Below are 24,521 nucleotides of genomic sequence, written 5' to 3' on the forward strand. Positions count from 1 at the left end.
TTGTGTGAGTGAGTGGATAGGTGGGTGGATGAGTGAGTGTGCGTTCACTCAAGACCTGGTCCTAAAGTGGAGACTCTGCCCGTGGCTGAAGCCTTTGGCGTGGAAAAGAAAAAAAGGGAAAACTTGTTGTCTTCGGACCCAGAGGACAGACAGCGGACGAGGAAAACCAGAGATAAGCTTGTCTAGACCCGGAGCCCCTGCCAAAAGAGGAGGCAGAGCGAGTGTTAGAATAATTACCAGAGGAATGAACACTGAAGCCCTGTTTACTGGTGATGACTGGTGACTGGTTGTTTACTGGTGATGTCTGGTGACTGGTTGTTTACAGGTGATGACTGGTGACTGGTTGTTTACAGGTGATGACTGGTGACTGGTTGTTTACTGGTGATGACTGGTGATTGGTTGTTTACTGGTGATGACTGGTGACTGGTTGTTTACTGGTGATGACTGGTGACTGGTTGTTTACTGGCGAAGAGTGGTGACTGGTTGTTTACTGGTGATGACTGGTGACTGGTTGTTTACTGGCGAAGAGTGGAGAGAGAGGGGGGGGGGGGTCGCTGGAAAGTGGAGATATGCTTCGGAGAAAAATGTTCTGGTTAGAGGGATGGAAGAGCGTGCTGCTAGGGCAGAGAGCGCTGGTGAGGATGTTGTGAGTAAGTAGGAGGTGAAGGGTATGCAGCAGGCTGGCATGAGAAGGCAAGAAGTCCATTGATCCAGGAGTGCTGCACACTTTACCTGGAAGTAACCTTCTCTCAAAACAGCCTTACCAGAGAAACATATTCCTTCCAGAAGCAGCCTTACTTGGAGCGATGCTGTCTGGGGCAGCCTTACCTGGAAACGATGGCGTCTAGAAGAGGCCTTAACTGGAAGTGATAGTGTCTGGAGGATCTCTACCATTTTATTATATGTTGAAGGCTCCAGTCACGGACAAAAGCCCACATCAAGGCCGGGCCTCAATTAAAAAATAGAGAGAATTATGAGACGGAAAAGGAAAAGACAAGGGAAAGTATTTACGAATCTTTAAGAAAGTAAAAGACATGTCTTTTGAAATGTGCCAGATCATAGTTGCTGGGACATGAGAAGGTAGATAGTTCCAAAGCTTCGACGAGTAGGATAAGAAGCAGGTACAAAACGGTCCACCATTGAGTTGCCGATGGCCGCACAATAATCACGTGACGCAGCAGCTTGCCGAGTATTGCGTGGTCTAGCTAGTAGTGGAGACACACATGCAGCCAGCTCTTGGGAGCAAAAACCAAAGGATACCTGTAGAAGAGGGAGAGTGAACCAACATTGCGGCGTAGGGCGAGGGAGGGGAGTCAAGTTTGGAAGTTAGCCTGGGACAGTTTACAAGGCGGACCACGTTCGACTCAACTCTGTCATGTAAGGATACAGATCTAGAACCACCCCAAATAAATGTGAAAGCAGTACTTCATACAAAGACGACTCAATTCCTTGTATCAACGGAGAAACCGCTCAGAAGAGAAGTTTCGCCATCTAAATAAGACATCTAGTTTCTAAGAAAGAGGCAGACATAGCACTTTCCGTAATATTGAGTTTCCAAGAAAGAGTGGATATTATAGTACTACCAAGTATATTCACTGAGTCAAGAGATGGAATTACAGAGCCGTCAAAGGAGAGACGAGAGTTTTGAGGAGTTTTCGATGGAGAGATGGGTAGAAATTGAGTCTTGGAGGCATTAAACTTAAAAGCCTTACATGAAACAGACGCTATTTGAAAGACGAAGTAACTAGATACGATGCCCTAACTGGAAATGTTACTCCAGGAAGCGATGCTCTCTACATGCGGCCTACGTGGAAGCATATCTAAGTGGCCGTACCTGGAAGGGGTCAGTGACGGTGAAGTTGAGCGCTGTGGTGAGGGACCTGTTGCCGTGTGGTCCATAGAGGAAGAGCAGCACCGTGGACTCCTGGAAGCTCTGTTCCTGCACCACCCGCGCCGATAACAGGAAGGCGTCCGGCCCGTCTAGCAGATAGTCCAGTCGCAGACACATGGCGACTCCGTCACCAGGGCCGTTACCTGTGGGGGAGAGTGACAGTGATGAGGGCTAGCGTTACCAGCGTTACCTGTGGAGGATAGTGACACTGATGAAGCCTGTGGGAGTAAGTATAAATGATATGAGCTAGTGTTACCAGTGGGGTAGAGTGCCACTGATGTGAGCTAGTGTTACCAGTGGGGTAGAGTGCCACTGATGTGAGCTAGTGTTACCAGTGGGGTACAGTGCCACTGATGTAGACTGTAGGTACTTGTGGGAAGAGTGTGTATGTGTTTGCTCGTCTGTGTTTACATTCATGTGTATGTGTGTAACATAATAATGATAATAATAATAATAATAATAATAATAATAATAATAACAATAATGATAATGATAACAATAATAATGTTATTGATAATAATAATAATAGTAATGATGATAATAATTATAATAATAATATAATAATAGATCATATAAATGGATTATTGAATTACATGAAGAAAGGCAAAAAACAAAGAACCGTATGAGAAAATACACAGTACAAACCCTTGTACCATAAGAATGATGTGTGTGTTGTGTGTGTGTGTGTGTGTGTGTGTGTGTGTGTGTGTGTGTGTGTGTGTGTGTGTGTGTGTGTGTGCCTCTGATATTTATGAATCACCATAATTGAGTCATCTATGAGTGGAGGCTGGGGAGGAAGGGTGATACAAAGGAAGAAAGGAAGATATAGAGATGGGGAGGGGGGAGGAACAGAGGGAGAAACAGAGTATGGGAGGGAAGGCGGAGTGGGAATGGGAACAGGAGAGAGAGAGAGAGAGAGAGAGAGAGAGAGAGAGAGAGAGAGAGAGAGAGAGAGAGAGAGAGAGAGAGAGGGATTAAAGGAGAGGAGGGAGAAGGAAGAAAGACAGGGAGAGGGAGGAAAAATCTAGGGAGATGAAAGCAGTGGAAGGGTAAAAGGAAGGGAGAGAAGATAAGGGAAACAGGGATGAAAGAGAGAAGGAAAACAAAGGAAAGAGAGAGAAAATGAAGAGGATGGGGAAGCTTAGATGGATAGGAGAGAGAGGCAGTGAGAGAGGGAGTAAGAGTAAGGTGAAGGTTAAGGAGGAGAGATAGGGGAGTGAGAATGAGGGAGGAGAGTTGGGGTGGGGAAGAGGGAGTGAGAGTAAGGATGAAGGGTTGGAGGTGGGGAGATGAGAGTGAGGGAGAGATGGGGGAGGGGGAGAGTGTGAGGTGAGAGGCAGGATGGAAAAAACAATGCTTCGGATAAAAAAGAAAAAAAAAACTGTTGCAGCCAAGTTGTACCGAGCAAGCTGTTGCTGTGGGTAAAGTTAGATAGGGAAAGAATATAGAAGTTAGAAAGTTAGACAAGAAAGAGGAAACGGAAGTTAGAAAGTTAGCGTCGATCGATCCCATTATAGACTTTCCCCTTTTCTTCTGCTGTGTGATGCCCTTGTGTCTCCTAAACCAGATTTCTCTCTCTCTCTCTCTCTCTCTCTCTCTCTCTCTCTCTCTCTCTCTCTCTCTCTCTCTCTCTCTCAGATACTTTCAGTATAAGTCCACTTATAAATCACGGTAAGTGAGGAGTAAGTGAATACGTTAAGTGAATCTACAGATTAAGTTAGCTGGCAATCATCATCAGGACGGGTTAAGATGTTCACTCCCTCCCTCCAGCCTCAAGACATGACCAGGCTCGTCAGTGGTGGCGGGTCAGGGAGGGAGATGTGAGGCAGGCAAGAGAGCTTTATGGTAGGCAGGGTGAGGGAGTGTTAGGGTGTTAGCTAGGTAAGGTGAGGAGGGTGCCGTAGGGCTGGGATACAAGATGGAGTGTAGGGAATAGTCAACTGCTTCCTCATTCCGTGAGGAGGATTCGGCTGCCTCACACAGACAGACAGACACATTGTACGTACGTATGTATGTATGTATGTCTGTATGTATGGGTTTGGACGCACTACAGTAGGTAGTGATGTGTGGGGCGATGGAGATCTGCCACTACCACGTACCATGTTCATACAGGGTCAAGACGGGTGTACTTCCTTCTGTAGCTCGAGGCATGTGACTCTGGCCTCACCGAATAATCCCATGAAGACGATGGTACGACAACCTTTGGGCATGTTGACCTGATCTTTGGCCTGATCTTCAAGGGTCAGGTCAAAAGTCAGGCCATCATACTCAAGGATCGTATCGTTATAATCCAGCGTTGCACAGACACAACAGTAGACGTGCGTGGCCAGGTCTCATGGTTTAGACTTGCACATGGGTTCATGAATGAGGTTTCAACGGAAGTCCAAGACATTGTGAACCAAATACCAGATACCTACCTCTCGTGTCTGTGAATTAACCAATAGTTCTGCAAACGTCTGAAGGGAGAATGTCTCTCTATAATGAGTTAGAAGCAGTTGGTTTTTGATGATATATCTAAAAACGTGTTTCTTCACTGGTTCAAATGATGTAATGACATCATCAGCCTTAGAGTTTAAGAACTTGACGAAGTTTCGATACGCTTTCGATCCGAGGCGGACGAAGCAGCTGTACTTCCACCATGCACCACTGGTCTATCAAAGTCATTCGTCGGAAACTTGGAATGTTTCTGTAACCCCAGGTAAGGTACCTAAGCAGGATGTTTGGGAAACAATGTAGGACATCATCTATCAGTGATGCTGTAGATGAAGATACTGATAGACAGATCTATCAACACAAGCACAGACTGGTTCATTATAGAGAGAATGACGAGCTCATTGTGAGTCACGACAGTTAATGCTAATAACAAGTCGTTAGACGTTCATTAAGGTAATCCATTGCGAGGCAATGGCGCTGTTGCTCCTAATGTGTCAGGCAGGGGTGCGAGTGTCACCTGGTCGTAATGTTCTTAATGACATGAATTGGTCGTCTGGAGATCCCACTGCCAGCTGGCTGATCTTAAACCCAGAGCTCCTCGAGTTGGCTCTGCCCCAGCTGGGATCTTCATACCTGCCTTTCGAGGGTTCGATGATGTGTAGGCCTGTGGTAGGGAAGGTCCACAGGGAAAGCGAAGAAGGTCCTGACTCCTGGTCCAGAGGAGGTGAGGATGACTCTGTCCCCTGTACTATAGTGAGGCATGGACCTCCCTGTCTTCTAACTCAAGTAACCTGTCAATGGGTAATCTAAGGGGAGGTGAGAAGGGTTCTGACCTCTGACCAGGACTTACCTGTGGTTGGGGTGATCCACGGGGAGGTGAGGACGGCCCTGTATCCCCTTGGTAACTGGAGGCCCATACCAGACTCCTCCGCCACCACCATCCGACTCTCTGAACCTGTCAGGGTCAGACAGAACAGCCAAGACTGAATAACATAACCAGTTTATTAATCAAGATGACCTCAAAAACAATTACTTCATATACATACATATACGCCAGAATTCTCTTGATAACGTCGCAAATTGCTGTGACCTTATGACATCTTAACCACACCCTAATGTTCATATGCATTTGGTAAGTCATTCACACTGAAAGAAATACGAGCAGTTAAGTCTTCAGGTCAGCAGAAAGCTTAGTCTACTCCAACGTATAGAAACAGACTTGTGTCTTGTCTTTTACTGTTGATCTACAGCGTTTACCGGAATTAGCATCTTATATCCAAGTCGATACTGCTTCGCGAAATCCAATGCCTTATATAATCATATTCAGGGCATCATGGTTACACTTCAAAGGAAGGAAATCTAAAGCCTCACTTCCGTATCGACGAAGAGATTTGGGAGTTTATGTTCAGTGCATGAGAGAGACACAATGATCTAGTGTGTACAACGTAGGAAATAGAGGCAGATGTGGGAGAGACCGAAAGATATTTCCAATGAAATCTGAGACTTGAAATAGGCAAGTCCTCATGAGAATCCCCTCCTCTGACCTTTTAAGAGAGAGAGAGAGTGAGGGAGGGGTAGGGAAGGAGAAAGATCAATCATACAAAACTTGAAAAAAAAAAAATAATATCAATCGAAGGTGAGTATGATGAATGATGAAGAAGTGAATACTGAGTCTGTGAGTCGGTAAATAAACTCCGAGGCTTGAGAACAGTGAGGGATGGGCTCTGAGTCAGTGGATATCTCATCCTCCCTATCCCACAACCCCTCGCCGAGTGGATAGAGAAGGATGAACTCTGATCCTCAGATAAGAATAGGAGAGAAGGGTGGAAAGTATCTACCACTATGACTTAAAAGATATAAAGTAATTCCTACGGTATCTCTGCCCTTCAGACAGTTAGACAGTCTAACCTACGACGGTGTACGACAAGATATGAAACACAGAGGAAAAATTTTGGAAAACTGAGACACTGAAATCAGATTGCAATACGGACTGCAAAAAGGAAAGAGACCTTTGAAGAAAGCCTCGCCGAAGACCACTCACATCTATCAGAAATAAAGAATACACACACACACACACACACACACACACACACACACACACACACACACACACACACACACGCACACACACACACACACACACACACACACACACACATACATACACACATACATTATACACACATATATATATCCTGGCGATGAGAGACTATACGTAATATCGAAAAGATATACAAGTTCTGATGTGAATGTCGTGACGACAACCCTGAACAGCACAGCACAAGCGACCCTCCGGTGGGTCGTCGTCTAAACATTAAACCTCCGGCAGGTCGTCCTCCAGGTATCAGTTATGCTGATGAAGATCGCTAGCTAGCCAGTGATGGGCTGCAGGAGCGCTAGCTAGCCAGTGATGGGTTGCAGGAGCGCTAGCTAGCCAGTGATGGGCTGAAGGAGCGCTAGCTAGCCAGTGATGGGCTGCAGGAGCGCTAGCTAGCCAGAGTGCGTCTCGCGTCCAGCACTGCTCATGGCCTGATGGGCTGAGGGTGAAGGAATGGTGTTAGCGGGGAGAGAGAATGATAAGGGAGATTAATTGGTGGTGGGAGAGAGAATGATTAGGGAGATTAATTGGTGGTGATGGAGAGGCACTTATGGCTGACGAGGAAAGAGAGCAGTGGGGAAGGGGGTCACAGGCTGGGGAAAGAAGTAGACGTCGCTCGCCACACTATCAGGAAATTGGTGAGCTGCGTCAACACTCGGGCCGGCCCTCTTCCTCCCCAACCTCATTATGACCCGAAAGTTACCACTAACACCCTGGTTCGCGGTGCAAGACTTACCCAGGATCGTGGCCGTGGTGCCAGCTCGAGTTTGGGGTGCAACCTGGGCTGTACCATGTTCGGGAAGAACTAGAGACGTCAGCACAAGCCCAGTGAGGAGAAGCCAACCTGCTCAACCCAGCTCCCTCCTCCAAAGGTCCTGAACAGTGGGTCAGCCGGCCCAGCCCAGCTCCTTCTTCACCGCAGTTACCAGTACGGTTATGTAGCCCGCCCAGCCCGGCTCCCCTCTCACTACAGTTACCAGTGCGGTGAGCCAGCCCGCCCAGCCCGGCTCCCTCCTCACCACAGGTCCAGTGCGGTGGGCCAGACTGCCCAGCCCGGCTCCCTCCTCACCACAGGTCCAGTGCGGTGAGCCAGACCGCCCAGCCCGGCTCCCTCCTCACCACAGGTCCAGTGCGGTGGGCCAGACTGCCCAGCCCGGCTCCCTCCTCACCACAGGTCCAGTGCGGTGAGCCAGCCCGCCCAGCCCGGCTCCCTCCTCACCACAGGTCCAGTGCGGTGAGCCAGCCCGCCCAGCCCGGCTCCCTCCTCACCACAGGTCCAGTGCGGTGAGCCAGCATGCCCAGCCCAGCACCTTATCTTCCCCCTGGAGCCACAGGTGTGCCGTTCCCATCAAGGGACTTACAGGATTTCACATACATTCTGTTAATACTTAAGGTTTGGATTATCTTTCCAGTATACGTTCTTGCGTACGAGTTAACTTCGTCCGTAGAAGGCAAGATTGATGAGCTACGGAAAATAACTTCAACACAAAAGATATACAGTTAATAGATGTTAATAATTCTATCTTCTTTTTGTCTCAAGAATGTTGACACTGAATATTATCAAACCCCCGCCATATTTTATTCATCTTTTTCCGTTACTTGCCCGTGGAGGATCACAAGGTCGCACCTTGGGTGAATAAGGGCCTTTAAGTCCTATCAATGTTTAGTCCCGCTGCCAGAGGGCTCCTTAGGAGAAGCACGAGGTGGCGCCAGGACTTGCGTGTCATAACGACGCTTTATTTAGCTTTGATGATGACGACGTGAGCTCGGGAGCTGGCAGCTGGGAACGTAGATTGGTGGAATATCTACGTAAAATGTAAAATACAGATAATGAATAACGAACGTGAGAATATGTACATAAATCAACTGAAAACGTTAAGGGCAAATTGAGAAGCACTTTAAGACATGAATGAATAAATGAAATAAATGATATAATTTGATAAAGAATGAATTACTGACTTACTACGTAAGTCCCAACCTCACCAGAGGACATATGATATTCGGAATCTAAAATGCCTCTTCTCTTACAGAAGGCACTTGACATTAATAGGGTATTTATAGAAAACGGATCGTCAGCGGCCAATTTAATGGGCACTCGAAGGAAATTTCTACTGTTGCGATAGAACACTCGAGGTTCTGAAGGAGCTACGAGAAAGGAGAGGCGAGTGGCTGCGGGTGAAAGGAGAGTGTATATAGGAAAGCTGAGAGTGCGTGTGAGCGGTGGAGGATCAAGGAGCTAATGAACCTTAAGATGAAGCTTTAGGAGGGGCGCCCCCACACTGTATGTTAAGGAGTCAACAAATGGCATGGAAAAAAAAGAATCGGATTCCCTATAATGGTTAATGCCTGGGGACTGAATTCTATATATGGCTTTTGACGCTAGCCACCCGTCTATACTGTCATTCCCGGGCCATCCTCTCTGTCTACAACGGGCCCATTGTATTGCCCCCGACCTCACCTCACCTCGAACCTTTTACTTTTTCTCCCCCTTTGCCTGCCCACCACCTCCCCTTTTTGCAATCCTCTGCAGCCTAGAGGGTAATCCGCCCGTGCGCGTTGGTGAGTTCACAGAAGGATTAATGGGATTCCACCAATTGCAATAGTGCTTGCCTCTGGGGATTTCAGCTGTCTAGGTTACCTGCAGCAAGAGATAACTTATTTTTCGTAAAAACATCTGAATACGTCCTTTAAAATACTCCTCTTATAACCAAATGGTTTTGTATTAAGATCTTTACGACTAAAAATCATGAGAGAAATGAAAAAAATTGATCACTGTTTTTGAATCAGACCGATCAAGACACGGCAAGTGAAGGCAACAGGCCAGTGTCTGTTGGTGCAGAGAGTGTCTGTGGCTCCTGGTGGTGCTGACAGTGTCTGTGGCTCCTGATGGTGCAGACAGTGTCTGGGGCTCCTGATGGTGCAGACAGTGTCTGTGGCTCCTGGTGGTGCAGACAGTGTCTGCAGATCCTGGTGGTTCAGACAGTGTCTGTGTGTCTCGATGCTACAGACAGACGAAACAACAGATACAGACATAGGTCCTCCCACCTCTTCCCTGTGGTACACTTGGGCAGTTCCCGAGGTCAAGAAATCTACCGAAAATCCCGAGTAACACCCCATGATCCGGGTCAACACAACCACCAACATCATCGTGTTCATCACAGTGATCCAATTCAACAGAAATATTATAATCATCCCGTTCATCATCACAACCACCACAATCATCATAGGAGTCATCACAACCACCACAGTCATCATAGGAATCCCCACAATTATCCAGTTTAGCACATCACCAGGACATGTCATCACCACTCGCAGGGGAGGCTGGCGGGTGCTGCCCATCACAAGGTGAGCGTCGACACGCTGTTGTGTTGAGCAAGTTCCGTCAGAGGAGATGTTTGTGTGGGTCGTCGGTGGCTGTGGGTAGGGGGGGCCCTTTTGCCTTCCTCCCGCTGCCCTCGTCTCCAGGCCGGCCGGACCAAAAAGGAACTGGCTGCAGTGTGTGGGTGTGGAGCGGTGCACGACCAGGATGTCAGGTGATGTGTGGACACTCGCTCAAGTGGCTCGTGTCAGGAACGTATAGAAAGAGGGTGTGCCTCATTCACGATGCCACCCCCTCATCCACTCCAACAACTATCTCTCTCTCTCTCTCTCTCTCTCTCTCTCTCTCTCTCTCTCTCTCTCTCTCTCTCTCTCTCTCTCTCTCCTAGTAACGACGGGATCCAACAACCAAAAATATTACAGATGATCAACAATTATCATACCGGTAACACCCCCTTTACTTCCACCCACAAGTTCTTGTTTACTGTCTCCTTAAACAAACACACACACACACACACACACACACACACACACACACACACACACACACACACACACACACACCTTCATTCTGTGTTCGAGTGGGACTCGCGTGTTTTTGTATGTGTGTGTGTGTGTGTGTGTGTGAGCCAAGAGATTAGAGGAGATCGTGACGCGGCAGCATCCGTGGTGATGCCAGAGGAATTTACGAGATGAGTCTGAGGTCTTCAGAGGTCCACCACCTACGAAAGGTAAACACGCAACGACGCAAATGAGAACAAAAGAAGAAAAAAAGATGGAGAGAAATAGAAACGATTAAAAAGACACGACGCTGTGAATGCTGACAGTCTGCGAGAGGTGGAATGTTGGGTAATTAAAGAAATGAAGGCAGATAATGCCTTGTGAAGAGATACTTTCACATCAACGGACGTATGCTGTTGAGGAAGAAGAACTCGGCACACGGACACGCACAGGACTAAGGACACTGTACTTGGAGCACTGGACTTTGGACCGATGCGGTCTCTCCTCAGCCTCCCTAGGCTGCAACGGGGCGAGATGACCCCAGCGAGGTGGTGTGGCGTAGTGTGGTGTAGGTGCTCATCTTGTGTGTAATTTCAAGGTTTTATCGAGCATTTACGGCAGAGGTTTGTGTTTTGTGTGGTTCCAGTATCGTGTGTGTGTGTGTGTGTGTGTGTGTGTGTGTGTGTGTGTGTGTGTGTGTGTGTGTGTCAGACAGCTGGCTGCTCACAGACTCGACTCATAAAGCCAGACGCGACAACGAACAATATTATGGTCGGTTACGGTAACGATGCAGCGTCAACCGCGGTCTCATTATACACAGTTTAATTGCTGTCTGAATGTTCACCGGTGTTGCTAGAGTGAAGGGAGGGAGGATGGGAGGGGATGGTGAAATGTAGGGGAGCAGGCCAGGGAAGAGGGAGGGAGGGGTGATGGGGAGGGAAGGAGACTAAGGAGAAGGGAGAAAGTGTGTGACCGGAGGAAGGGAGAGAGGGGTAAGGAAAGGAGACAGTTGGGAAGATGGAAAGACAAGATTATGTGTTGTGATAAGAGGAGACTTGAGAATGGTGCAGGGTAGTTTGGGGAATGGAACCTTGGGTAAGAAGAGGAGGAGGAGGAGGGGAGGCAGTAAAGGAGGAGGAGGACGAACAAGAGGAGGACTGGATAGGGAAAGTGAGGGGGAGGTGTAAGGGAGGAGGGAGAGACTAGAGAGGAAACCCTCTCTGGACTATTGCATCCAACGACCAATGGCTTCTAGAGGGGAGGTAATCAGGCCAGTCCTGTTCTTATGTGTCTGACGTGGCAGCTAACTGGTAGCGAAACCTGTTGTGTCTTGAACAATGCCGGGAGGAGCTGGGGACGGGAGGCGCCGTGTTGCTCTCGCTGTCGTCGTGATGGTGATATAGCTGTCGTTCCGTCGTTCGATTTGCCCGGGTGTCGCTCTCGACGGCAATTAATCACAATTACCCCAGAACTGCACCTGTCTCTTCGTTAATTGTGTTTATTCCGATTTATGGGTTTATTGCCAGCTGGCTGGGTGTCCGGTCCGACCGGGGGAACTGTAGCACGACGGTACGACCCGTGAGCACGACGGTGCGACCCGTGAGCACATCGGGAGGACCCGTAAGCACGACGGTACGACCCATGAGCACGCCGAGAGGACCCGTGAGCACGACGGGAGGACCCGTGAGCACGACGTATGGCCCATGAGCACGACGGTACGACCCATGAGCACGCCGAGAGGACCAGTGAGCACGACGGGAGGACCCGTGAGCACGACGGTATGGCCCATGAGCACGATGATTCGACCCTAGAGTACGAACGAACGACCGCTGAACACAACAGAGCGACTAAAGACTACGACGCCCACCATGATGAAAGCTATGATAAACCACGATGATAAGAGCTACACTATTTGCCATGATAACAGCTATGATGACTGTCATGATAAAGGGAGTCACCAATAAACGTCTCGATGGGTCACAGGATCGCGTTCCCAGAGGTCACCAGGTAACGTGTCCAGGGGTCACCAGGTAACGTGTCCAGGGGTCACCAGGTAACGTGTCCAAGGGTCACCAGGTAACGTGTCCAGGAGTTACCACGTAACGTGTCCAAGGGTTACCAGGTAACGTGTCCAGGGGTTACCAGGTAACGTGTCCAAGGGTTACCAGGTAACGTGTCCAAGGGTTACCAGGTAACGTGTCCAAGGGTTACCAGGTAACGTGTCCAGGGGTTACCAGGTAAGGTGTCCAAAGGTCTGAGGATAAGGCAGAAGGAACAAAAGGCTGAGTAGGAGGGAGAAAAGAAAACCCATAAAAGTTTAGAGTTTTAATTACTTTATAATTTTGGGGTCAACTTTTTAATTCATGTTCTCCCAAAATAAAGGAAACAAAGACTATTTTGCCGTATTTTTCCCTGAATTTCCTCCACTGGGACAATATCTCGCTGTGTGGGAAATATCGATTGTCAACTTTAGTTATCGTATATAAGGATGACGGTGTGTGGTTACTGTGTGTGTGTGCGTGTGTGTGTGTGTGTGTGTGTGTGTGTGTGTGTGTGTGTGTGTGTGTGAGTGTGTGTGTGTGTGTGTGTGTGTGTGTGTGTGTATGTGTGTGTGTGGTGTGTGTGTGTTACGGGAGGAGAGTTTTACACTCGTGTTGCTTCCGTCCCTTAACCCTGTGTATATGTATCATGTCTTTAGGTGTGTATTCACACACACACACACACACACGCACACACACACACACACACACACACACACACACACACACACACACACACCAGCCTACGTCACGTGCCCATTTATGGGACCATCTCTGAGGGGAAGATGAACAGCCTACTGCCGCTCTCAGGATTCGAACCCATGCTGGCCCTTATTGACTCACGATGTGTATGAGGGCACCGATACCTTAGGCTCTTGCTCCTCTCATGACTGATCATACCCTCCTTCATCAGGACGGTACCATCTAGGAGCCCAGCACGCCCGACTGACGCAAACGACCAACATGAAACCTATTCAACCCAGCAGCTGCTACCAGCGCAACGCCGGGAGCCCAGGACACACCAGCTGTGACAAGATCTGTATGGTCGTGGTGACTTGTAGTAGTATGTGTACGGCCGTGAAGCTGTACCAGGATTCCCGTGGCGATGGACCGACTCGGAACAAAAGCCTTGGAGCTAAAGTCATCAGAAATGAGGAGCCAAAACCTGCAATAACGCAAATGTACAACGAGAATGGGAAGCGACTTAAAGGGAAAATCAAATCCATTTCCCTGGGATCTGATGCAGTTATCGGCGTGCACGTTGCCAGACATCACCAGTGGCTTATGGGCTGAAACTATCATTTCTTTGTTTTGTTTTTTTGAAGATACACTCCATGGTAGGAGCAGCACCAGTGATTCCACCTGGAAGGGAGTGTGGAGAAGGCAGAGCCACTGTGGAGTGTGGAGAGGGTAGGGCTTCTCCTCCTACGTGAGTTGTGAGACGTGAGGAGCGTTACACCACTTGGGTCTCCGAGATGTGGCTGTGTCGTGTAAGGAACATCCCAGAACGAGACACTTGGGCAGCAGCAGCAGCCGAGATGTGTTCCGTTTCACATCAGGAACACTCCGGGGCTGGGCTGTGACACCGCGTTCTAGTTACAACACCACACCTGACTGAGCGTAACAATGGAGCAAGGATTTCGTATCGTTCTTAATAGGTAAATGTTGCACACAGGTGTGAAGTAAGAGGAATGTTGCACAGTGGTCTGCTGTACGAGGAATGTTGCACAGAAACTCTGCTGCAAAAGGACTACGGCACGCAGGTCTGCTGTGATAGGACTGCTGCACACAGATGTGCCGTAAGAAAAATACCGCACACAGGTCTGCTGTGAGAGGGATATTACACACGCGTCTGCTGCAAGAGACATACTGCACGCGGGTCAGCTGTAAGGCTGTGTCTTACGCCTACAAAGACCAGCTTCAACTTTCATCCATATAGTGAAAGAACAGCGAGGGAGACGAAATTCATAAAGGGAGTGAACAATGTGAGGAAGAGAGTTCGAAAATTGAAATGAATATTGTGAGTAACAGATCCTGTGAAGGGAATGGATGGTGTGAGGAAAGCAGAAACTGAAAGTGAATAAACACTGTGAGAAAGACAGTTCGTACAGTGAATGAATATCGTGAGGAACAAAGCTTGTAAAATGAATTGTGAGGAACAGAGTTCGTTAAGGGAATGGGAGTGCTGTGGCCCGTATGAAGTGGTCAGACGTGGGTTCAAATGTGAGGGAATCAGTGTTATGACCCATGAAAATGGGGCCTGGGGCCTAGTGGGGGTCGTGACGCCCCCATCCAACCTCCAACGCCATTATACTGGCACTGTGGTAACTGTGGCACTGAGCGGGCCGAGGGTGAGGGATTAGGGTGGGGTGGAGATCCCAGGGACCCCTGGTTCCTGTATGCTGAGCTCCCCTCACCCCACCAACACCACCACAGGAGGGCCAGTCAATCTGGTAAAAGCGAGTATTAGCATAATGCAAGTAATTACTGTGGATAACAAGCGAAATTAATTGGTCCATAAAGTTGACATGATCCAAAATGAACACTAACTCTCTACTGCTCTCCACACCGGGGGATTCCAACAATGTACGGGGGTATATAAGTCTTGTCAACACGTTGCGGCTCCCGGGTTTGGCCGGGCGTGGGAAGGTGTGCCTCACACTTCCTCGAACACAGGAGAGCCACTCAGAGGCTGGATACCGGGGTACTGGGAGCTGCTGAGCACTGGGGAAACTACAGGGTATTGTGAACCACTGTTCACTGGGAAGTACTGGGAACTGGGGATCAACCGACTGGGAAACTACCGGTTATAGGGGAAGTACCGGTTACTATAACCTACCGGGTACTGGGGTCCCGTGGCTCAAATAAATATCGACCAACAACATCCAATTCATACGTTCGTGTGGCTTGGTTTGTACGGCTTCGTTCGTGCGGCATGGTTACATGTGGCGTGATTCGTGTGGCGTGTCTCCACCTCCATTATCACGCCTTACCCTCCACAGTCGGAATCAAGCTCCAGTGGTAACATGCAAACGTCATCATTATAGGAGAAAGTAATTAAGTGTTTTAGAAGGTGACCGTCCGTGGTAACGACCCTAATCCGTGATAACGACCCTGATCGTCCGTAATAACGACCCTGACCGTACCTAGTAACGACCCTGACCGTCCGTGGTAGCGGCTTTGGAATATGAGGCACGAACTTCTCCCAATAAGAAAACCACCTTCATCCAATACAGAGACCATCTTCCAGCGTAGAAACCAACCTTCCCCAGTATAAAGACCACGTTTTCCCTGCATAGAAACCACCTCCCAGTACAGAGACCACTCTCCTCCGGCGGAATGTGACAAACGTGTCAACGCTACTATACCAAGAAGAGACCTTGCGTGCTAGCGTCCCGTGAACATTATAAAGACGAAAAAAAGGACAGTGTTTGTAGGAAGACCACCATTCCCACCTGCCCACCACTGTTCCTCATTCCACCCACCCCTAACCCTCCCACACACACACACACACACACACACACACACACACACACACACACACACACACACACACACACGCAAACATATATAGACAGAGGCAAACAACACACACACACACACACACACACACACACACACACACACACACACACACAACATATACTCACACATACACACACGCAAACATATATAGACAGAGGCAAACAACACACACACACACACACACACACACACACACACACACACACACACACACACACGTACATACACATCCACACGTTCATTTGAGGGAAAAAATGAGTTTATAATCTCGAGCAGGACGGGTAATTAGTCACACATTAATACTCCAAAGGAAGACACAGAATAGGAAACCCCAGCACAGGACCTACCGAGGGAAGTCTTGGAAGTGAAGACCTAAGACAGAGCAGCTCCATAGTCGGCCACCCACCCTTCCTTCCTCGCTCTGACCTGACCACACCCACTGGGATTGAGGGGTGATCCTCTCCTGCCCCACCTCCCCTCCCCCAATAACCCCCTCTAGGGGTACCTGCCACCTTGGCCACCACTCAGGGACGATTCCCTCCCTTCCATAACGGGTCCACTCCCCTCCCTGCCCTCTCACTCCATCCTGTGGTTCTAGGCTCACCCCTGCCTCACTTTTCTCTCCTTCTCCACATCGTCCCACTCCATCCAGCCATGCTCCCCACAACGTCACATTCCCCCTTCCTTCCACCTCACCGTCACTCTTCCTCCCCTCCCCACCACAGTCTCACTCACCCCCTCTCCACCACACCGCCACCCTATCCTACCACATCGTCTCACTCCCTCTCCTCTCAAACACACCGTCCCAATCCCTTCCTAAAACTTCGTCTCTCTCCCTCCTTTCCCCACTACAGTCTCATTCTCCCCTCTTCTCACTACACCATTTCACCCCCTTCACTCCCCAACACACCGCCCCACTCCCTCCCCACCCCATCCCCTCAGCAGAACACATTGTCCTCACCTCAATTTAATAATGCTAATCCCTCAAGAAGCCATATGCAAGCCCGAACTAAATTAAATATTTCCCAGAAATATATTGGCTGTTCAACTGTCGAATCAAGATTCATTGAATAGCCAGGCGAAAAAAAAAGGCTCTGATGGATGGAAGCTCAAAATGTCGAAGAAATCATCTATTCTAGAACAAGAAAAGCAGCTGTAGTGAGGAGGGAGGAGGATATGAAGTATCAGAGGGAACGACGTAGGCGCAGACCTCCTCACCTGTAGTGAGGACCAGGGGACTTGAGGACCAGGGGACTTGCTATGAAGATTCACTCTTTGGGTGGCATAATAGCGGCTGTTCGTAACGGGCAGAGGTTTTCATTAAGAGGAAGGTGAAAAAGTGAGGGGGCGAATGTGCGCGAATGCCAATTACAGAGTGTGCGAATTACAGAGTGCGCGAATTAAGTGACTGTGCAAATTAGAGCGAGGGTGTAAGACACGGTGAGTTAAAATTGACATATCCCCGCAAAAAGCAAGCTGACGCCATACTAGAGGCAGAGGTGGTCCCCCGGACGGAAAGCAGTGCCTGCAGGTTCACACGCGTGGCAACACCGCCAGTAACTCCAGCAAATCACAGAATTTGAGAGTAATTTGAGGCCGGGGTAATGGGCCAGATGGAGACGAATGGTTCAAGTAATGATTTGCAATTACTTTATGGGTCTCGTGCTTTTAAGGAATAAATAGCTACGGCATTATGATGGCATTTTGGACACTAAAGATCATAAATAACGTTCTGTGTAAATATGATGAACATTAAGCTCTCAGGGTAAGTGTAGGTGGAAGCCTGATCAACATACCATCTCGCGAGGGTGGGAATATTTTGGACCATGATTGTGCGGGGCGGACGACGGGACGGGTGTTGGTCAGGCATTCCTGAGGTCTGGGGCACCCTGTAGGTGCGACAGCCACGGGGACTATCACTAGTTAACCAACAGTTGGAGTATGACAATAACTAATACATTGTATCTCCGCACAGCTACGGATAAAGAGTGTAAACGCGCCTGTTGAGTGGTAGAGCTACCACATGCAACACCACAGCACCTGTTGACTAGCAGGGCAACCATGTGGAGCACTCTATCCCCCGTTGACTGGAGGAATCAGTGGATGGAACACTCCAGCTCCTGTTGAGTGGTGAGACAGGCGCATGGGGCATACCAACACCTGCTGAGAGGGAGAAACAACAAATGGAACACTCCAATACCTCCTGACTGACACTGCCAATCAACACCGGCACTCAGGAGCTAAACAGATCTCGAGTTAACGTTGCCTTCGTGACTTTCGAGGAGAGGATTGAAATACACGGAAGAGTCATTGTCGAAAACGATCGGGTGAAGAGAGAGTTGAGGTACATTATGATCCAAGTGGGAGGGTCATACTGGTTGATATACCAACTGATTGGTTTTCCTATATTCTATATTAAAGTTTTTCTTAGGAGAAATTGTATTGCAACTGAAATATATACGTAAAAGAGTGGAGCAATAATCATTATTTTTCTAAAGTGAATCATTAAATGTATGTGAGAATTTTAATTAGTAGGCCGATAAGGATGGACACAGGGGCACTTCTGCCATTCGCAACTTAGTGTCCCTCCAGGACGCACCACCACCATACCTTCTCTTACCTGCTCCGGTCTTATAATGTCACCTTCCTCCATTCGTGATCTTCCCGCCTCACCTCCCTCCCTCACCACCTGGAGTGGTGGAGGAGGCACACTTAGCGACAGACTGTTATATCGAGTGTTTACTGCCAGATGATGGAGCCTTCTTATCATCCGCGTCCAGTTGGACCACCGGCAAGCCTTGTCCCCATCTGGACCCTTCCCCACCCCCCAATCTCACACACACACACACACACACACACACACACACACACAGGGAAGCCAGACTTACCATGGAAAGCCCAAGCTTGCAGTGGGTCGGAGGACCTCCAGCCACACGGGGAAAGCTTGAAGTTGCAGCTGCCCTCGCTGACTGTGGTGGACAGAATACACATTATCATTATCATATATATGTGTGTGTATATATATATATATATATATATATATATATATATTATATATATATATATATATATATATATATATATATATATATATATATATATATATATATATATATATATATATGCAAGAGTCCTGGAAAGAGGGGCAAGTATGAAGTCTGTTGGGGATGAGAGAGCTTGGGAAGTGAGTCAATTGTTGTTCGCTGATGATACAGCGCTGGTGGCTGATTCATGTGAGAAACTGCAGAAGCTGGTGACTGAGTTTGGTAAAGTGTGTGGAAGAAGAAAGTTGAGAGTAAATGTGAATAAGAGCAAGGTTATTAGGTACAGTAGGGGTGAGGGTCAAGTCAATTGGGAGGTGAGTTTGAATGGAGAAAAACTGGAGGAAGTGAAGTGTTTTAGATATCTGGGAGTGGATCTGTCAGCGGATGGAACCATGGAAGCGGAAGTGGATCATAGGGTGGGGGAGGGGGCGAAAATTTTGGGAGCCTTGAAAAATGTGTGGAAGTCGAGAACATTATCTCGGAAAGCAAAAATGGGTATGTTTGAGGGAATAGTGGTACCAACAATGCTGTATGGTTGCGAGGCGTGGGCTATGGATAGAGATGTGCGCAGGAGGATGGATGTGCTGGAAATGAGATGTTTGAGGACAATGTGTGGTGTGAGGTGGTTTGAGCGAGTAAGTAACGTAAGGGTAAGAGAGATGTGTGGAAATAAAAAGAGCGTGGTTGAGAGAGCAGAAGAGGGTGTTTTGAAATGGTTTGGGCACATGGAGAGAATGAGTGAGGAGAGATTGACCAAGAGGATATATGTGTCGGAGGTGGAGGGAACGAGGAGAAGAGGGAGACCAAATTGGAGGTGGAAAGATGGAGTGAAAAAGATTTTGTGTGATCGGGGCCTGAACATGCAGGAGGGTGAAAGGAGGGCAAGAAATAGAGTGAATTGGAGTCATGTGGTATACAGGGGTTGACGTGCTGTCAGTGGATTGAAGCAAGGCATGTGAAGCGTCTGGGGTAAACCATGGAAAGCTGTGTAGGTATGTATATTTGCGTGTGTGGACGTGTGTATGTACATGTGTATGGGGGGGGGGGGGTTGGGCCATTTCTTTCGTCTGTTTCCTTGCGCTACCACGCAAACGCGGGAGACAGCGACAAAGTATAAAAAAAAAAAAAAAAAAAAAAAAAAAAATATATATATATATTATAGTTCAAGTGGGAGAGTTTATAATATTCATTTTTCCCTAGTTCATATCAAATATTATTTGGTCTACGGTCATACAGGCCTAATGCCAGTATGAAATGATTCAAAAGCAGTTGAATAAGTTTTTACATATGATGTCCTTATTGAACCACTGGCAAAGTGTTTCAAAATGACATTTACAATATTTTCTCTTTCTCTATGAATCATAATTTCTTGACAAAATGAAAAAAAAAGGCTTTTAGAATTCGAGGACTTGTTAAGGACCTGGATGATTTTTATACTTAAGCATTCTAAAGGTTTTATAGATTTAAGATTGATTTGATTTTGTGACTTTTCACGATCTTTTTTCTTTTTTTTTTTTGGAAACCTCGCAGAAATTTAGTGACTGTCCTACTTACAGGACATATGTAGTTGATAAATAGCTACTGACAAGCTGTAAATACTTGGTAATATACTTGTGACATGACCTATATACCTGATAAGTACCTACTTAGAGGAGGTATACTTACACTTAACAGGTACCTTCTTACAGGAGGCACGTAATATATAAGTACCATCTACTCATTAGAGGTACACGTATAAAGACCATCTACCTACAGAAGGTAAAGAGGGTCTACTTACTAGAGGTAGAACTAGAAGAACATCTACTTACAGGAGGAGTACTTCAGGAGGAAGTAGCCCCGGTTACGCTGGAGGTCACTGCTGAAGAAGACAGTAGCCGAGGGTGTTGGTTGGAGTTCGATCAGACGACCTGACGTGTGAAAGTCATCCGTCACCTTCATGTCTTGGACGCCGTCTGAAACCTGAGGAGAGTCGTTAGGAGAGTACATGGTAACTGATTATAAGTGTAAGGCATCCTGGAATTAACTGGAATTATAATGCCTTCAGTCCACCTAGAACCTAAAACTTCCTAATGGACATCATCCTTCAGGGGTCCAGGTGAAATTTCCTTAGCATATCTCGTGCCTTCCATTCTCTGTACACTGACACACACACACACACACCATCTCAGCTTGCTCTGCTCAGCTACATCTGATACAAACGTGATATTCAAATCCTCACTCATTCTATTTTTCACATCATCTCTTCTTTTAATTTCAATGATGACCTTCACTATTCTTCCGTCGGGCAACCTGGATCTATAAACTTGTTTTGGTTCGGCAATCTGGACCTGTCCATGTGTTTTGGTTGTGAGTGACTCCTTCCGATTCATGTATTAAGACAGGTCTTAGAATGTGAGTATATATCAACGTTTTTAATCATGTACAAGACACCAACGCTCTGATTATATTGGCATTATATTAATCATCTGATCACATACAGGACACCAACGTTCTGATTATCATAGACAGTCAGGGTGTATAACACGGTCAGGTCAGGTCATTATACAGTCAGATCAATGTAGTAAGATCCTCATTTGTGTGGGAAGTATGTTCAGGTGACAGTATGACGGTGTGTTGGAGGCATGTCGTGAAAGGGAGGTGTTAGGAAGTGAAAAACAGGTGTGTTGGGCTGTGTGCTCGTATGTACGGAGACAGGCAGGTGTATAAAGTTGTGTACAGGTGCATAAAAGTGTCAGCAAAGGCGTAGAGAGGTATGAAGAAGTGTGTGCAGAAGTACACGGTTTGATGGGGCATGTATAGCTGAGTAGGGAGATGTGAAGGTGTGTGTATAGGTATGTATGGGTGTATGCAAGTGTTTACGGGTATGTGAAGGGAAGTCATATAAGGCGTTTACAAGTATTGACTTACATGTGCTGTTCGTATTGATGATGTATAAGGAATTTTCCCAATTTTCAAGTATGTTGTTCTGAAACACTCATATCCATCAGTATTAGATTTGGGAATCTACATGTATGACAACGTATGTTAATTAGCCACAAGCTCAGACCAGAGATGTACTGAAGTAAAGGTAGATGTGTTATGAGTGATAATTTGATAAGACACCAGCCTGACCGTGTTATCCGAGCAGTTAGATAGAGAAACAGTCATGTTCTACATACCAGTGGCCTGTACTACCCTATACACCTGCCAGCACTGCCCTGCGTAATGCCTCGACCTGCCATCAAATGTCTGACTGTCCTAGAGCAGTTCTGTGATGCACAGACACTCTCGTTGACGATCTACACAGAGATGGGAGAGGAGGTAAAAGCTGTAGATATATTTCCACTTGGTTCTTCCCTGCTCTTGGTCGATTAAACACCTGAGGACTTACGGGAAGGGCAAGTCTGACGCTTCCTCTGGTTCGCTGAGCAATATTCAGGATCGATGATATGTGTCGCGGAGGCAGCAGATGTTTTATGGCGGCATCGAGCAATGGAGAGCTGTGAGGGACGGTAATGTGTAGTGACAGAGACGGTGAGGCTAGGTTTGTATACGTGATGACGTCCGCCACAGCCGCTCCCACCGTCAGTGGCCACATTTACCATCAGTAACCCCACGACCATCGTTACTAGTACCTACCACAACGACAAATGACACTACCACAACTACACACACACACACACACACACACACACACACACACACACATCCAAGTCGTCTCGGACACCTGGCGTACCAAAACGTCCCTCGTAGTCCCAGGACGCCTCACTGCTCCACCTCTGAAGGGACCCGTGGAGCCCCCAAGTCTCGGTGGTTCACAAGGCGGACGTTCCCAATGTGACTCTCTCGCTCCTCCGCACCCACCTGAAGGGAGGTTATGGGAATCAGAGGGCTGATTTTACCGCGCAGGTCGCGATATACGATTCCTGATGGTCCACTTTTGCAAGGATTGTTTGGAGAATTTCCATCTTCTCAGACCATAAATGAAAGAGGTTGTGAGGGATCTCATGTGTGGGATGCTTGTTCTTCTACTTCTCCTTTTACCAGAGTGGAGTCCAAAGCCGTCCGCCTTATAAGCGCTCTTGCTGTCACCTCTCCTTAACTACCGTTTTCCATCCGTTCTTGAGCTGCTCGTGTTTCCCAGACTTTAAGTATTGGGCCTCAGGGCATTCGACAGGCTGCTGCTTCCCATCATTTCTTTGTGAAGACCAACCATACGAGGCTTGGCTGTTATGATACCTCCTTCTTTCCTCGCCCAGCAAAGGTTTGAGAATTCTTTCTATTCCTTCATCTTTCTCGCTCCCAACGACCCCTCACACTTTCAATACTCTGGTCCACAAGAACCTCAGGAGCCAAGGAGAATCCACGGTGAGTATTTCCCTTTTTTTCTAATAAAATTATTTTCAACCGACATGAGTACGACTGAGGCATACCATCGCCTTCGCCATGTTGACTACTTTAAAAAGAAGCAAAATGCTTGTGGTATGTAGACCCAGAATTTGATATGCATGTATGAATTGTGACCTAAATCCTGAATGGAATAGTTGACATAGCGACCCACACACACACACACACACACACACACACACACACAAACACAAACACACTGGCCATACCATCGGCAGTTTAATAACAATAACACGAGTCGTGTGGGTGGTGTTGGTGGTTGATGCATTCACAGCCGTCCTTACTGCCGCTACGCACGCGTTAACCCATGGCTGTGACAGCCGTAGAAATGGGTTATCGGCAAAGCATTGTCTGCTGAGTGACGTCGCACACGCATCAACACACGACACGACATGTCGCGCGCTCCGTCGCCGCTCCACACTCGGTACCATATACTCCCGTAGAACGTCGTCTTATATTCAGGTATTGGTGGATATACTTATACTCACGACATGTGGTATACTCACCACCTGCGGTATACTCACTACACACGTGTTATACCAGGGGGTCAGCTGGTCAACAGGTAAGACCCAGGATGTCAGCGAGTCAGCTGGTAGGGTCAGGCTGTGAGTAGGTCAAGAGGAACCCTGTATGACTCACTCATGGAACATGGTCGTCTGGTCACTCAAGAGAGTCAGTCAGCACTAGTCAGATGGTCCTCTGGGTCAGGGAGGCCAAAGTGACTCCAGGAGGGTCGCGAGAAGACTGTGTTCCTACCGCTTCAAATATCTGCCTCAGTCCTCAGTGTCGCTCTCTCTCTCTCTCTCTCTCTCTCTCTCTCTCTCTCTCTACCTACCTACCTATCTATCCATCTACCTATGAAAAAAAAACGTAAAGGAAATACATACACTCATGTAAAACTCGTGGAATGCAATAGACTCAGTCAGGAATGGTATATATATAGAACCCAGGGAGGGACGCATCTCCGGCCAGCAATGCCATTATTCGTTCATCCCAGGAGGAGACGTCGGTAACCCTGTGTGAAATCAAGTTTGACAAGAGGTTCACAAAAAACGATATTTTTGGCGGTCTCCTCCTCTCCCGTGTCTGGCGAGGCTTTATGGTAGTATTTTGCCAAGACATTCTAATGGTATTTTGGTGCAAATCTTGGTGGTATTTTGGCCTTTTTTTTTTGGGGGGGGGGACTATTTTGGTGAAACAATCTGGTAGTATTTTGATGAAGTCTTGGGAGTTACTGTGGTGCAGCTTTCTGTTCGAATTTTGTTAAGGTTTTAGTGGTATTTTGG

General features: G+C 47.6%; 1 protein-coding gene across 4 annotated transcripts in view; it reads right to left on the reverse strand.

Moving 5' to 3' along the window:
* Positions 1–24,521, reverse strand: part of LOC139760641 (uncharacterized) — a 137,200-nt gene that overhangs the window by 48,018 nt on the left and 64,661 nt on the right. For all 4 annotated transcript variants that reach the window (XM_071684064.1, XM_071684063.1, XM_071684061.1 and 1 more), the window contains exons 11-14: positions 20,658–20,808; positions 18,694–18,774; positions 5,175–5,279; positions 1,835–2,034 (exon numbers count right to left, since the gene is read on the reverse strand). In XM_071684064.1, the coding sequence (XP_071540165.1) occupies positions 1,835–2,034; positions 5,175–5,279; positions 18,694–18,774; positions 20,658–20,808 (537 nt within the window). The remainder of the gene's footprint in view (positions 1–1,834; positions 2,035–5,174; positions 5,280–18,693; positions 18,775–20,657; positions 20,809–24,521) is intronic.

The sequence above is a fragment of the Panulirus ornatus genome, chromosome 37 (genome assembly GCF_036320965.1).
Source record: "Panulirus ornatus isolate Po-2019 chromosome 37, ASM3632096v1, whole genome shotgun sequence".
Taxonomy (NCBI): Eukaryota; Metazoa; Arthropoda; class Malacostraca; order Decapoda; family Palinuridae; genus Panulirus; species Panulirus ornatus.